Here is a 15,959-nt window from a genome sequence, read left to right as displayed (position 1 = left end):
GTGTTTGTCTTGTATTTAGTTATATTTATGACCAGTGTGTTAATGTCTCCGTATCAGTGTTATAAGGAAAATACACTATACTTGAATAATATCAACACATAACTATATTAGCACTGTCATATTTTGATAAATGTTTTAAAATGATTGGCAATATAAAGTGGTAAATGTTGAATTTACCTGACAGCTGGATCTGTTCTAATTCAGTAATTCACTACGTATTTCAAGACTCCGGTACTGTGACTAATATGCAGAATAAAATCAGGTTTGCTTTTTCAGACTTTATCAATGTTATGTGATTGAACACTTGAATTCTCTATTTCAGTACTTTTTCTTGATCCCTCAGTTGCTTTGTGATTCTGTTGATTTCCTTTCTAATAACACTGCTTACTTCTCCAGAATTTCCTTTTAAGTCTCATGAATCTCCCCTGACTGTTCCTAGTTGTTCTACCCATGAAATCAATTTAATACTGTTGGCTTGGACATCTGGCTTTCCATCTTTACTGAAGCAAAGTTGATTGAAGGAGCAAGAGAAATTCAGAAATGCTGTTCGTCCCAGAAAGTATTTACATCGTCCTTTCAAGTGGCATGACAAATTCATCTGGTATTTGAGGAGACATACTGACAAACACATAGGATTCTATAGTGAGAAATAAATATATCTTCATTGATAGGGTGGACAAGAATTGAGTTTTCTAGGAGATACTGCAAGAAAAGGTTACAGTCTGGAATTTGGGGGAGTTTGAGCAATACGACCTTGAGGTTTTAGAAGAAGGAGAATATATAGAAGTTGTAACAGCAGTAGGACTGTGAGAAAGAGTGGGGGGAGCTTGGAGAAAATGTGCTGTGGTGATAATATTTCTCAGTTATTAGATAAACTCAGCAACATTCACATTGCCAACAGGGTCTTCCTGCGCTGATTCAGATCACTGTAAATTGCACTGGATATGTGCAATGTGAGCTGTACACCTAACACAATCTGCATGGATTTTTATGGATCTGGCCATGACTAAGTGAGATCAGGTGCCCTTCTTTCCTGAGCCAGGTGTGGGGAAATTGAAGTGGGGCTGGTAAAGGGATTGCTGGAAAGCACAACGTATCTCTCAGTCCTTTAGAATACCAGGCAACTTAGAGTACTGTCATTTAGGCCTTGTTGCTGTTCCCTTCCCAATCTGTGGAATAGTCAGCAGTCACCCAATGTGAAAAGGAAAGGCAGGAGCAATAAATGCAGTTGAATAGGTTTGCTAAGAGAGAATGAAGTGAAAGATCAAAGGTTGATGGCGTGTCCCAGGATTGCTAAATTCATAATTATACTGTTAGGCCAGTTGTCTCCAAAGGAATGTTTGGGTCATTAATACAAATTATGGTGTTAAAGAAATTTTGTCTGACTGCTTACTGTGAGTGTGAAGAAATACTGGTGGGAAATTGGAGGGAAAGAATGGCTAGTGAATCTTGCAGTGCAAGTCAGGGAAGAACTGAGTGCTAGGGAGAAGTCTGAGCATTTGTAGACAAGGTTGGAAGGAGAGAGGCTGAAGGATATATTTCTGTAGTGCTTGTAGAAAATAATGGAGAAATCTGAGAGGGTAGTTTTGTAAAAGCCAGATTTGCGAGCAAGTTACTGAATTGGCAGGGAGCTGAAATGCTAAAGTGTGCAGACACAGCAAGCATGAGGTGGATTATAGGCTTTGGGTATTGCTCAGAGAAAACATAGGAAGATCTTGGTGATATTTTTGGACTGGAGTCAGTCCAGCAATGAGTCAGGCCAAGGAAGTTCAGAGTCTTTGACTTGTTCTAGTTTGTTTCTAGTGCTAGACTGCCCTGGCCACCACTTGGGCCCTTAGTTCAATACTGTGTTTGAACTATCCTGCTTCTCCTTTCCTTTTCCTTACCTTATGTTTGACAAAATGTTAAAACCTATTGCTCTGTCATCTTAGTTTTTCTCTCACTTTACTTCATTCTTTGGATCAAAGACCCTCTCAAGAGGGTTTGATCTGTACACCTGTCTTGGACTGATTTCATAATGTTGCAAAGATCTACTAAAAGGTTCAATATAAACTACTTAATTTACAGCCTTATCATATCTGTAAGTCTGATTGCTCCATTCTGTTTTACTGCTAGAATATGACTGTTTGTGTGTGATAATGTAGCACAATATTGGCTCTTCTCCGTATGTTAACAAGAGAAGGCATATTTTACAATTCTGGCATGGTTCTTTAGAAGGCCAGAATGGGTTGGTGTAGTGGGTTCTGAGTGATGTTATGTAAGTATGTCAAAAGGAGGCAGGGAGTTCTGTTGCCCATTCTATCAGTCCTCAGAGGATTTTCACCAAAAAAAGAGTGAAAGCAGAGGCAGACCAGCCAAATTACAACATGTCCTTTTGGAGCTGGGGTTTGTGTTTGGGAAGAGGAGGAAGCAATTTGTCAGAGTCTTCCTCTAAAAACAGAACAGTCTGTATTATGTTCAAAAGCAAGAATGGGTGTCTTTTGGACAAAACCCCCCTCTGATCCCACAGCTGCTCTTGGCTTCAGTCATATTTGCATTGTATTGATTACCAGCGTTAAAATTATTTGCTTGTGTGCATAGTAGAAGAATAAAATATTAATAGAGAAGATCCAATTAAAAATTCTAAAAGAACCATGTATCTTTTCTCAAGTGGAATGTAATGGTAGGACTGAAGCTGTTCACCAAGTGACTTAATTTAGTCATAGTACTAAACAAAATGGTAGATAATTATGAAGATCAAAATGAGCTATACCATTGCACCACTCTAAAATTCTGAATATGCTACAAGCTTTGGATTTCCTGTGATCAGAAGACTGAAATAGTAATACCTTTAGATGGTATAGATGATTTTTTCAAGTACTTTAAACGGTTTAGTTAAAGTTGTCTAGAGCAACGTACATTAAATAAGAGATGGATTTTCCCTGAGTTTGTTTTGTTACATAACAGTGTTTGAGTTTTACATTTTGTTTCCAGCTAAATGCAGATAAAATCCATGTTAGTATGCATGTATGGTCTTTATACAAATGAACAACATTAATAAAACTGTAATAAAATAAAACATCTTTTCTTTCTGCAGTATCTAAGTCTTCTTCCTCTTTTTCCCAACTGCATTAGACCAAATGTCTTTATTTTTCTTCGCAGATTGAAATGCTAAGAAAAAAAGTCAAAGAAAAGGAATTATTTATAATACAGCTTTTAGAAAAGATTTCTTTCTTAGAATGTGAGGTAAGGCATTATATAATTGTAATTGTTTTCTGAACGCCAATAAAATTGTTACTGGTGTCACCTGATGCTACTTAAATGCATGTTTATTTCATATATTTGCTATTCTTCAGTAAACAAAACTTTGCTGGAATTAAACACCTGTCACAAATGAATGTATGTAATACAAAGTCTGGATACTTCCATTATAGGGATAAAGTTTGTGCTGTTGTTTCTCAGCTTCCTGGGGCTGAGAGGGAAGTATGTTCCAGAAAGCAGCAGGAGATAACAAGAAGAATGGCTACTAGGTAGCCTGGGATTTTGGTGGTTGTGAGGGTCACTGTATTTCCACATCCATGCTCCATGTGATGATTTTATCTGCCCAATGAACGGGGGGAGATGTACAAGTTCATGTTAGCTTTGTTATCATACAATTTTATGACAGTATCATGACTACTTAAAACAGAAGCTGCTGAAAAAAGATTGTTGACTTAATTAATTGTATTCCTCAACAATAAGGACTGTTTATTTTCTCAGTTAATACTTTCACATTATTTCTTATGGAGAAAAGCCAGATTGGAATTGTATTTTCTCATTTAATTAAAATAATGAATTAATATAAGTAAAATTAACTTGTGTTGAAAATCACTGTTTTCCAGAATAAACAATTACAAGACAAATTGGACTATTTAATGGAAAATCAACCAAAGGCCAATGTAGAAACCAGAGATGCTGGTGTGGGATGTGATCTTCCATCTAGGTATTTCCATTTTCTTGTTTATAGCAAACTTCTTCACAATGTCCCCAATCGGCACAGAACACTGTTAGAGCGAATTGTTGAGTTCTGCAGAATGTTCCTGATTTTCAAAGAGCACCTTGTAGATACAAGATATAACATACTTCAATGACTAGAGCAGTTTTAGGTACAAATTTACTACAGACCTTTGGGTATTGCTTAGTTGCAGCAACATGAAAAGCTAGAAGTAAAGAGATCTGTCTTTGTGAAACGTGGGAAATATTGATCAATTGTGTTTGCCAGCACCACAGCAGGAGACAACGGACAGCACTGCACTGAGCCTGGCTTTGTGTATGCTTTATTCTTTGTGTTCCATAAGATGCATCAAAGACCGCTTTAAAGGGAAGGTAAAAGCAACAGTAGCAGTCTAGAACTGCAGAAACTGTCCTAGCTGTAAGTGGACTACTGCTAAGCAAACAGCACAGATTATCACTTGCACACTGGGATGCCCTTCTCTGTTCTCTGACAATGGGTAAATTCAGACCTCCGTTCTCCACCTCACCTTCCTTCATACCAAACTGCAGCAGGGTCACACTGAGCCCTTGTAGTAGTGTTATCAACTTTGGCTTGAATCTCTCCCCAAGCAAATGACCACTAGGAGAGGCAGAACAGTAAGGTAAGGAGGATCACTGTATATTACTTTTACTACCAACAGGTAAACTAGTCCATCTCAACTGTCCTGCAATGTGAATCATTTTGTTTGATGTAAATTAGTATATGAAGTCAGCAACCTGCAATGCATACTAATATTTTCTTTCCTAGTTTAAAAATACACTCATGTCAGTGTTCAGCCTAAAGCATATTGTAATGGCTCTGAAATGTCACAGACTGTTGTTTTTCACCCAAGATGCCAACATCTTTCTTGTCCCCTCTGGGTCCCTTTCATATAACCACAGGCACAGTTATCTGATGCTTTTCCTAGTTTTTATATTTATCTTTGACCTCTATACTGCTTAGATTTTATGGTATTACACTTCACAGTCAATTGTGTCCTTACATTTCATTTTACTGCCTTTAGGATCTACCAAGCAGCTGTATTGCTGGATATTCCAATATGTGCTCCAGTAGATACTTGCATGGCCATGTTTTTTATCAAATATTATTTGCAGTGCTATATAAAATAAATATGGAGCATACCAAACACATTTATTAGTTTAATTTTAGCCTATCAATAACAAGGCATAGGTTCATTGCAGTGTCACTTTTAGTCCAGTTGCCCGATGCTCTGACATTAACCCTGTAATTTTTCTTGTATCCTCAACAGTACAAGTAACGATAACGGAAGATCTCCCGAAAGCACAAGGACAACGAGGGCATACACCCCATTCAAGAGAGTGTTGGAATATAGCACAAAGAACAGTACCTCTTGAGTGTTCAAGTCAACGTGCTTTCCAAATACAAACAAGTATTTTGCGCCTTTGCAGCTTGATTAGATAAATTTTTATCAAGTCATAGAGAAGAACAGCAGCATGGAATCTTGCTAAATTTATCCTGAAAGCAGCTTTTTAGTAGCTTCCTATCTGAAGTTACTGCTGACATTAACTGTGAGGGAGATAGGCAAGAAGGGGGATGAATGAAACGGCAGTCTATATTGCTTCTTGAGAAGCTGTCTAGTGCAATGTGTCATTTCAAATACCTACAAGGAAGGGATTGTATAGCTGTACAGATTTTCTTCAAATGTGTTCTAATTCTGTTTGTATGATGAATCTCTATTTTATTTTCAATACTACTAGAAACAGAATGTAAAACTACCTTGGCAGGGGGCATTAAGCTCAAAGCTCCTCCTTTGTGTACAGAGTTTGAGAGCTGTTCATACTTACCATAGAGACCTGCAGTGACTGAGGGCTCCATTCACACAGAACAAGTTGACTAAGAACCTGCATCCTCTTGCTGAGAGGGAGAAATGCAACTGGGATGTTCTCAGGAAATTCCCTCTACACACACAGGTGAATGTTGTGTTTGTTGCTCAAAACATTAAGCAATATATCAACTTTATGATGGATTTCGCTTTATTGGATGAATATGCGGTGTGTACTTCCTAGTCACAGTGCACAGTGACCACTGGTGATATGTATCCATCAATGATTAGGTAGGAAAACCCCCATTGCTTTTTTAAAATTATTTTTGCATTACAGGAAGGAATTCTCACTGAGCAGCATTTTGCCTACAGTAACCTCCTGCAGTTCCTGCCATTCCCACAGCAATAACTATCCTGAATGATTATTTTGATTTTGAATCTGCTTTCATCCCCCACAAAAGCTTTAAATCTTATCCCCGACTTCAGAGTACCAGCTGAATGACTGCATCTTCCTACTGAATTTATTTATATAGTCTTAGTTTTTACATTTTATTTTCATCTCCCAGTTTTATTGAAATAAACAAGTTTAGTTTAGTATTTTCTTGTAGTCCTGTTAACATTAATGTGTGGCAAGTTTTTCCTATTACAGCAACTGCTATAGAAAAGAAACAAGTTGTTTTGAATAATTCTTGTATTGAATGTGAACCCCAGGAGGTATTCAGCTTGCCACAGGGCTGCATAAAGTGTCTGCTTTTATCTCCAGTCTAAGGCAAGTTCTTAAACTCAGTACTCTCTGTTCAGTTAATATACTCAAAGTTGTACTTAAAATAATAATATTTAATTCATAATCCCGATCTTATTTCTGCATTCTTTCATGGTTTTCTTAACTAGCTAAAAAACTTTTATTCTGTAACTGTGCTGTTTAACTACTAAGTAAAGAAACCTGTCCTGGAGGATGGAGTGGAGGATGTTTTGATGCAGTACAAGTACCTCACAGGAACACAAATTGCTTGGTGTAATTAAAGCAAACGCAAAATAAAATGGGAAACTCAAACCTCTCCAGCTTTTATGCTTGGATCATCATCCACTTGCATGTAAGCTATTTTTTTTCCTTATGACTGATCAACTCTTGAGAACTTAGAATGGTCGTTCTTTCTAAAAAGTCAGACACAATATGGTGGATTATATTCTGTATAGTATTCAAGAAATACTGCAGTCAAAGCCATTGACAAAAAGTTAATCTACCTACTGTTGCGCTAAGCCTGTAACCTTTATTGGGATAGAAGTCACAAACATTAACAGTTGCTCAGTATTACTTGAAAAAAGAAAAATTCAGAATTTTACCAAGTTAATGTAATAGCTCTAAACAGAAACTCATGTTTAGTTTAGTTTGCATGGAGTGAATAATATCTCCTCAGATACCAAAGGGGGAAAAAAACCTCATTGTACAAAGCAGACGAATACCAAATAATGGCATATCAAAGATGAGAGAACAGCTGACATGTGGAGAAGCTGTAGCCTTAACCCCACATAGAGTGTGCTTGATTGTAATTTTCTGTAATTGATTGTATTTGGGAGATTGAGTTCCCAAATAACAGTTAATTTGGTCAATAACTAATGAATTAAGTTGTGTACAATGAATATCTTGAAATGGAACTCTAAACACAAAAACATTTTAAATGGGAGAGTTTACTGATGAACCCAAAAGATGATGGGTAATGGCCCAACCTGAATTTATGGCACATTTTGTATGTGTAATTGTATCTCCCTCTAGTGGCCCATAGCAGCAAAAATTATTAGCTGCTGTTTGGACAGTATGGTTTGAAGGGAAAAATACTGAAGACTACCCCCAGCTGGCCATACTAATATCCATTATGGATGCAGCCTCAGTTGATTATCAGCCTGTTACCATTCTATGCGCCCAAGCAGTCTGGTTTCAGGATTGCATTTATGCACTGTGATTGGTGAGTTATGTTCAATATCAGATTAACTGATGAAGGTTTTATCTATAGCTAAAAGGAAATGGAAGTTGTTGTGATAGAAAGACATTAATCGTAAAGTTTAGTTAAGTAAAAGTACTTTATTGATCTGTCTGGTTTGAGCCAGAATTCAGGAAACAGTCTCACAGCTAAATGCTCTGACTGTAGTAGTAGAGAGCGGGATGAAATATCAGAAGGTTTTGATACAGACTTCAAAAGGAACTTCACTCTACTTCTAGCATATTGCTGATAATATCTCTGAAAAAGCTTTGAGATGTGCAGAAAGGTGATCATCTGCTCAAAACTGCACCCAGACTGCAGAAATATTTCATGCACGAGTTTCCCATGTAAATTCTATTTATGCCATATTACATTTTGATATTCAGTGCACTGGATGACCATTATTTGATTCAACTATTGGTCTAAATGTGGTAGCTGTGAAAAGCAGGAGAGGAACAGTATTTATATAACTGTGTTACATGAAAATATAGAGCTTTCCAGTCAAATCAATAGCAATGTAAATTAGCAGAGATAATAACAAATCTGGCTTGTCAAATTGAGATTGGAATGCTTAGTACTATAACATTAGAACCTAGTACCATTTCTGTAAATGTAAACATCAATAAAAGCCATAAAGATAGGTCCCAGGAAGTGCATTAAATACAAGTCAATTATATGACTTTGTTTGTACCACGGTAAGTGTTATTCTGTGATTTATTCCAGATCTTCTGGAAAGTATTTTGGGATACAGTTTTCATATATGCTGTGTAAATAGTGCAATTACATTGTATGCTTTTAAAACATCCTGTATGTAAGACTTGAAAAGGATAAACTGTAATAAATACTGTATTTAAAATTTCTATTCTGCTGTGTAAATATTCAGAAATAAACTTACCTTGAAACCTTGCAAGTTTTACTCCACATGATCTTGTTTGATCAAAACATGTATGGAAGCAAAAGTGGTTGGTCTGCAGCCTGGAATCCTTGTCAGTATTTCCTTTGGCAGATGTGCTGTTGAGCACAGGAAGACACTCCCTAGCTAAAGACTGAAGGCTCTTCTCAAAGCCAACAAAAGTAGATGAACTCTTTTGTAGAATAAAGAACTATTGACTTGCAGAGGATAAAGAAGATGTGGGCAACGCAACACTCTCATTACAAATAAATCAATGAAATCAGTTCCCACAGATAACATCTGACTGCAGCTGGGATGTTGACCTCCAGCTTTCAGAAGATTGAAATTGGGATGAATGTGGCCCAGTGTGGTGGTGTTGCTTTAAAGTTTATATCCACTCATTGATAATAGCGATTTATCTTCCACGTCAACGTATTGCAAAGGGTTTTTCCAAACATGACAATTACGGTGTCAGTGGTTTGCAGTACTCAGCTGTAGGATGTGAAGCTTTTACTTCATTAATCTTCCCGTGTATGTCTCTCCAGCAGAGACTGCCAAAAGTACATCATAAAACCCTACTGAGATTCTCAAGTTTTTGAGAGAGGCTTTAAATCTTCATTTTGACATCTGGAGACTTCTAGACATGGATAAATAAGCAAACAGGTAAGAAGTACTGCGTGAAGTAAGTGTCTGAGTTTGTACAGAAAATACTTGCTCCACAGAATGGAGGCACACACTGACAGTTTCATTGCACTTGCATCTTATTTCCTTCCTACTCAGCTCTTGGAGCTACTTACACTTGTAAAAGAAGAGTCCTGATGAGTCTCAGGCCCTTCCGACCCTAAGCTTCAGCACTAGAACAGGGAAGAAATGCAGAAAAAGACAAAGGTTGTGGCTGTCATCCACAAGCTGAGGTATGTGAAAACTCCCAAGTAAAAGGGACCTGGTGGATTAACAAAATGTGTAGAAGTGCGTAGGTTTTGTTTGTTTGTTGTGTTTTACAGAGATAAGGTTATGGGAAGATAAGTCATTGTGATATGTCGTTATAGTAATTTAGTTTTGTAATTGAAATGAAAACAAATCATTTTAGTCCTAAATATTCATACAGTGTTTTTCTATTTATTTTGTACATGTGGCTTGTTCCAGTTCACCTCCCCCCCTTAGTATTTCCACCTAGGAGCAGGAAAACAGAAAGCAGGTTTTCTCCCATCAGAGTCTAATTACTTAAGTCTCCTTTTCTTAGTGAAGTGAATAATTACCTATTTATTAAAATGGAAGACAGGAGAAGAAGGCCAATGAAAAAGATACCCTTAACAGATAAGGTAACACTCTTGGTAGTGTCAGTTTTAATACCAGTTTTGGGTGGACCTGTGTATTTCTGACAGGAAGTTTACCCACCTATAAAAAAAAGTCATGGCTGCCTCCCTCAAAATGCCATCTGGCTAGAATAACCATTTTGTGCTTTTTTCACATAGTTTCTTCTTTTTTTCATATGGTTGATTTTCTTCTTTGCTATTCTAATCATTTAATTTTCTCATAGACGAAGCATTAGATTGCATACTAATTACAGGCATGCTATTGTAGAATCAGTTCAATTCTATGTATGTGACAGAAAGCAGACAGTCTGAAAACAGTGCCTAGTAAGAGCTCTTGAAATAACGTCCTAAGAACACACTGTTATATAAGAAATAGAGAAAAACAAACAACATGGTTGGTTTTTTTTTTTTTAATATATACTTAGCTCACATGAGTGTTGATCACCTGTTGGAAGAAATGATACAAAATAAAGCCTAAAGTCAAAAGGCCACGTGAGGTCTGAAGAAAACAAAACAATATTGCTGAGTACTGCAAATAATGGCACTGGATCAGTTTCCCACAGGAAAAGAGCAAAGTCTAAGGCTAATCTTGTAGTAGCTACTGCTGGATGCCGATTACTTGTGTTCAGAGTGTGACTAGTAGGGATTTTAATTCCCCAGGACAAACAAGACTAGTTTGTATTTTTTCCTCAGTTCTACAAGAGCTCCATACTACTTCACTTTGAATGAGAAAGCATCCATCTGCTTTTCCTTCCTGGCATTTGCATCCAAAATGATGTATCCAGATTGCATTGCTTCTAGATGTAGCACCTTGTTTCCTAAACAAGAAAACTTTTGTTCGAGCAGCTGTCAAACGTTAGCCAGTAGTTCATCATTACAGAACTGTGTGCCATCCAAAAACAGATTACAGTATTCCAGAACTTAAACTGTAAAGATGAACAATGTTACTTCCCGATGACCCGGGACAAAAAAAGGACTGCATGATGGTGCTCCAGGTGGGGATACAGCACTGTGAGTCGTGGCTCCCAGCAGTCATGTCATTACAACACTTTATTCATCTTTTGTTCCATTTTTCTGTGTTTGCTCAGGTGAGGAGATAGGCTGAAACTCACCAGAATTACTTTTCTGCATACACAGTTACAGCAGTTAGTCTGAGATGAGCCACCATCACTCAGTGCAGAGCAGCAGACCAGTGAGATCATTCCTTTTACACTCATAAATACAAGTGCAGCGTGAAAAGAGAAACCGTAACGAATGTCCGGAACGCTGAGAGCTCAATAGGAGTCCGGACTGGGAGACCGCGATCATAGAACGGTGACGGCTGGAGCTGAGCCCCGGCGGCCGCCGTTACTTCCGGTAAGATGGCGGCCCCCGCGGAGCTGCGGAAGCGGTGCCGGTGGTGCTGGGCCCGCGCGGCCTTGCCGCGGAGAAGCGGCTCGGAGCCGGGGCGGCATGGCGGCAGCAGCGGGCTCCATGAGGGGCCGGAGCCTCCCCGAGCTGCGGGAGATGCTGAGGCGGCAGGAGCGGCTGCTGGCGGACCGGTAAGCGCGGCTCTATTCGGTGTGTCCCGTGTGTCCGCTGTGCGCCGCTCTGTGTGCAGGGCCCGAGCGGTTCTGCCTCTGTAGTACGGAGGGTGCTGCAGGACTGAAGCCTGGGATCACTGCTCTGATAGAACAGCTTTGTATGCCTGAATGGGGATGCTCAGATACAGCTAAACAACACGAGTTGTTATTTTTTTTTTTTTATTATTGTTTTTTCTTATTTCAGGAAGTTCATCGAAAAGCTCCCAGATAAGGGCAAGAAGATCTCCGATTTTGCCGAGAAGCTGATGTGTGCCATCTCACAAGAGGAAGAGCTGGCACGCACTGCGGAGCTGTTGTCTGCGGTCAGGCTGGGGTTCCAGGCAGGACAGGACAAGGCTCACACTGGCAGGCAGCACGTCGCCCTGGGCGAGCACACGCTGCACCAGAAGGAGCCCTCGGTCCTCAGTGACAGTTCTTGTGCTGAAGAAGTTCCTAAAGCTGCTTCCCAAGGACAGGAGGGAGAATGTTTGGGGCGAGATCCCACAGATACGGCTTTGGAAAATCAGAGGACTCGGAGCAAAAGTGATGAAATAAAGACTGTTACAAAAGATCAGAATCTCTGTTGTGAAGCTCTCTCCGAATCAGCCCCAAACAGTCACCTGAACAGTCACCAGCAGATCCCTCGGAATGGTACTGAGGGTGGTACAGAAAGTGCTTTAGACAACTGTAAAGACGCATTGGTTGATGCCTTTCAAAAAGTTACCATTGGAGATGGGGATAATAGTGAAAAAGTATCAGAAAAAGAGCAGAACGTGTCAAAGCATCAGGGCAATATTTTTGGAAGCTTGCACCCCAGGACACCGCATTATATTGAAGTTCTGGAGTCCAGAGCAAAAAACCCTGTCATAAAGAAAAGCAAGTTCAAAACAAACGCGTAAGTATTGTGGAATAGCAGAATCTGTTCTAGATAGAAATAATTGACTTGCTTAAGATTGGAAATGTTGCAGAGGAAGTAAGGTGGGTTTGTTTTCCTCTGGTGAATAAGGAGGTTTAAAGTCTTATGGCATGCTGTGCTAATATATTGGCTCTTCAGTTAAGTGCTGCAGCATCTCAGTGCTGAGTGGTGGTCCAGTTCTACCAGTTTGAAGGAAAAGTCATAAATCTTCATAAAATGCCACAGCTTAAACAGCCAGTAGAACTTTCTTTGGATTGATTCTAGAACTTGTATAATTTCAACAGTGAGTGGCCATTTGCTTTTCCAGCACCTTTGTAAATCTGCAGTTCTCATTGTGAGTATTGGCTATAACAACAATACCTACTTCCCTTGGCTCCCAAAGCGTTGCTGTTTCATGGTTGCCTATTAATTGGTGTTCATTTTTTGTCTGCTATTAGGAGTAATTGTGACACTGTTTCTGTGTAGAGAAGCTGCATTCTACTAGGTGAGGAGAAGGTGAATGTTTTTAGTTTTTCCTGGAGGTGTTTAAGTAAAGGGTAGATATATTATGGAGGGACGTGGTTGAGTGGGCAGTGCTGGCAATGGGCAGGCAGTTGGACAAGATGGTCTTAGAGGTCATTTTCAACCTCTGTGATTCTATGCTTGTTGATTTGAGAATGGCATCAATACACTTCAGATGCTCTTTAAACCTTCATACCCTTACAAATGGGAAGGAAATTTTAGAACCAAAGTTCTGAGCCTTGTGTTTCAAACATTGGTCACAATCTCTGTGTTGTATCACTGGTAGATTATCAGGAGAGCAGAGCGGATCATCACGTGGTTCCTCACCCAGTCAGTCGCCGGGGGGGTCTGGATCTCCAATTACTGCTGAAGAAAGAAGACTTAGAGATAAGAAACATTTGAATGACATCACAGCAGCTCGGCTACCACCGCTTCACCACTCCCCTGCCAAGCTGTTGTCCATAGAGGAGTCCATCGCAATTCAGATACAGCAAAAAGAAGCTTATGAGGTAAGAATTTATGATTTATCTGGAAAAGTAATTAGTTAATTACTACAACCCTTACAAAACAAAAAACAAACACTAAAACAAGAAGAAAGCATGAAGGCATCTTTTCATACTTTTGAATTTAATACTAAAACTGAGACATCCAGATTTAAGGAGACTGTATTTGAGTGTCTTAACGCTGTGATTAAGTAATGTATGAATCCCTTCTGAAATGGCTGTTCCTGCATTAAACTGAATCTAGTGTGGGTCCTCATGCACAGTTATACTCATTTCATTATGATCTCTTCATCTCTGACTAGAAATAAAAGTAGGAACCTTCTGTATTAGCTTTTAATTCATTTTTTGTCCCTTGCATGAATGCAGGGCTGGTGGTATTCAGTGTTCCTAAGATACACAGGTAGCTGCCTTTGGCTTAGTTCATTCTGTGCCTGAAGAATCCAATTGTGAAGTTCTTTAATTCTAAGGAAATTGCTTGCTAAATTCTTTTGTAATGGATTTCCATTTTGACTTCCCAAATGACTCAGAGCTAATGTTCTAAAGTAGGTGCTGCAGTAAAAGTGTTTGTTGCTAATTACTATTTTACAAGCACTTGCTAATTTTGACATTGACACTTGAAAGAAGCTAATTAATTTGTCAAACGAAGGACTTGTTTGCTGGAGTTGTTGCATGAAGAGCATTGCCATTGCTATTGGTTACGCACAAGGCTGATACATAGACTGATTTTGTTGTGGCAGAAGTGAGGTGGGAATTGTCATAAGGGGAATTTCAGGTCTGCAGCTCAAGAAGAAACTGTCTTCAAATACTAATGGAGCAGTTAAGTATTAAATTTAAAGAAATTTATCTTTCTTTCATTAGTTATTAGATGTTTTAATTAAATGCAGTCTGGAGTTACTAATATTATTGTGTCAGGTTTTTCTTCTGGCTGGTTGGGTTTTTTACAAGCAGGATAAAAATCACAAAAACATTTTTTTCTAACTTGTGTCTTTTTTTTTTTTTTTAAATAGGAAATGCAAGCCAAACTTGCGGCACAGAAGCTTGCAGAGAGGTTGAATATAAAAATGACCAGCTTTGAACCAGAGGGGGAGGCTGCAATGCAATACAGAGAAGTGAGAGATGAAGATTATTTTTCAGCAGAGGACTGAATTTAGGAAGGGATGTCTGAGGATGAGCCACGTAACTGATCTTTATGCAATACTTCTTAAAACCCAAACATGAATATTGAGAATTCTTGATCTAGTTAGTTGTTTCTGAACATTTTAGCTTTACAGCTGTGGGAAGGGTTCACAGAATGCTTATATTTGTGAGGCTTATTATTATTATGCAGTAATAACCCCATTTGTTTTTGGAACACTTGTGGCATTTCATCTTTCTGGAAAGCCCAACAATTTTCAACTACAGTAAAGTGAGCTCCTTAATGTGCTTCTCCAGGCTACGATGAATCATCCACGAGAGAAGGTTCCTTTTGCTGGGAAATGTGAGTGTAAAGAGCCTCGTAATCCATGTCTGTAAAGTTAGCTAAGATGAAGCGTCAGATGGAAACTATATTTGTGAAATCTTTTGTTTGTATAAATGTGAGATACTTCTATTGAGGCACAGTCTATTAAGGTCATCTATCTTGTACCATATGGTGACAATACACGCCCAAATGACTGCAATAAATTTGTGATCATTTTCTTTTTATCATGAGAAATTGTTTCTATCTCGTAGCTTCAAGTAGCACTTTGTGCCATTGTGCTGTAAGTAGAAAATGACATGAAGTTTTTACCAAACTCAATTCTGTGTTTCGTGTTTGGAGACTTACTGCAGAGCACACCAAGAGATAAGTTAATCTGAATACTTCTATATTTTTATTAATTAAAGGTGTTTTTCCCTATTTTTGTACAGTGCTTTCAAACTTTGCAATACTATTTTTTCATAGTCTGGTACTGTAAATTAAAAGATTACCTGTGGAAAATAAGTCCCATGTATTTTACATACCTGGCCGTTCTTTGAAGATCTTCCTTACAGTAACATTTTCTGCCTTTTGTTATGGATTTTGAAAGACACAGAACACACTGTGTAGGCTGGCATAACCTGCCTTCTGAGATGCTCCATCAGCAGCGTGTACAGGACAGCTGGGTGTGCAAGGCTTCCCTGGGTGTGTACGTACTGCATAAGTGATGTTGCTAGAAACCAAGACGTGAGTCACTCAAAAAGCTGCACATTTAGAAAGGTGGCAGAAAGTCTCTGCCATTTATTGTGCATAGAGCAGCTAATGCCACCAACAGCACTTTCATAGCAGGCAGCTACTCTTTCCCTAATGCTCTGTGAGCTCTCAGATAATCCATGTGGCACAGTCCATACCCTGGGAACGTGGTTTGTCTGGCAGAACTGCTGCTAAGTATATATGTGGCATTTTTTTAAATTAAGTAATCTGTTCCTCACCCATGACACCTCTTCCCCATGCCCTTTCCTCTCTCTGCTTTCTTGTTCCAATTATTTATTGGCTTCTC

General features: G+C 38.8%; 1 protein-coding gene across 4 annotated transcripts in view; it reads left to right on the top strand.

The window, feature by feature from the left end:
* Window positions 1-14,990, top strand: part of LOC107318520 (myocardial zonula adherens protein-like) — a 65,816-nt gene extending 50,826 nt beyond the window's left edge. For 3 of the 4 annotated variants that reach the window (XM_015872435.1, XM_015872434.2, XM_015872433.2), the window contains 3 exons: window positions 3,142-3,225; window positions 3,861-3,961; window positions 5,262-8,684. In XM_015872435.1, the coding sequence (XP_015727921.1) occupies window positions 3,142-3,225; window positions 3,861-3,961; window positions 5,262-5,367 (291 nt within the window). In that variant the 3' untranslated portion in view covers window positions 5,368-8,684. Of the gene's footprint in view, window positions 1-3,141; window positions 3,226-3,860; window positions 3,962-5,261; window positions 8,685-11,749; window positions 12,440-13,247; window positions 13,471-14,471 lie in introns of those variants that run through there. The other variant, XM_015872436.2, reaches the window with a different exon arrangement.
* The last annotated feature ends 969 nt before the right edge of the window (window positions 14,991-15,959 follow it).

Source organism: Coturnix japonica, chromosome 10, assembly GCF_001577835.2.
Source record: "Coturnix japonica isolate 7356 chromosome 10, Coturnix japonica 2.1, whole genome shotgun sequence".
In the NCBI taxonomy this organism is placed as follows: Eukaryota; Metazoa; Chordata; class Aves; order Galliformes; family Phasianidae; genus Coturnix; species Coturnix japonica.
Note: the sequence above shows the minus strand (reverse complement) of the source record. Positions and strands in the feature narration are given on the sequence as shown.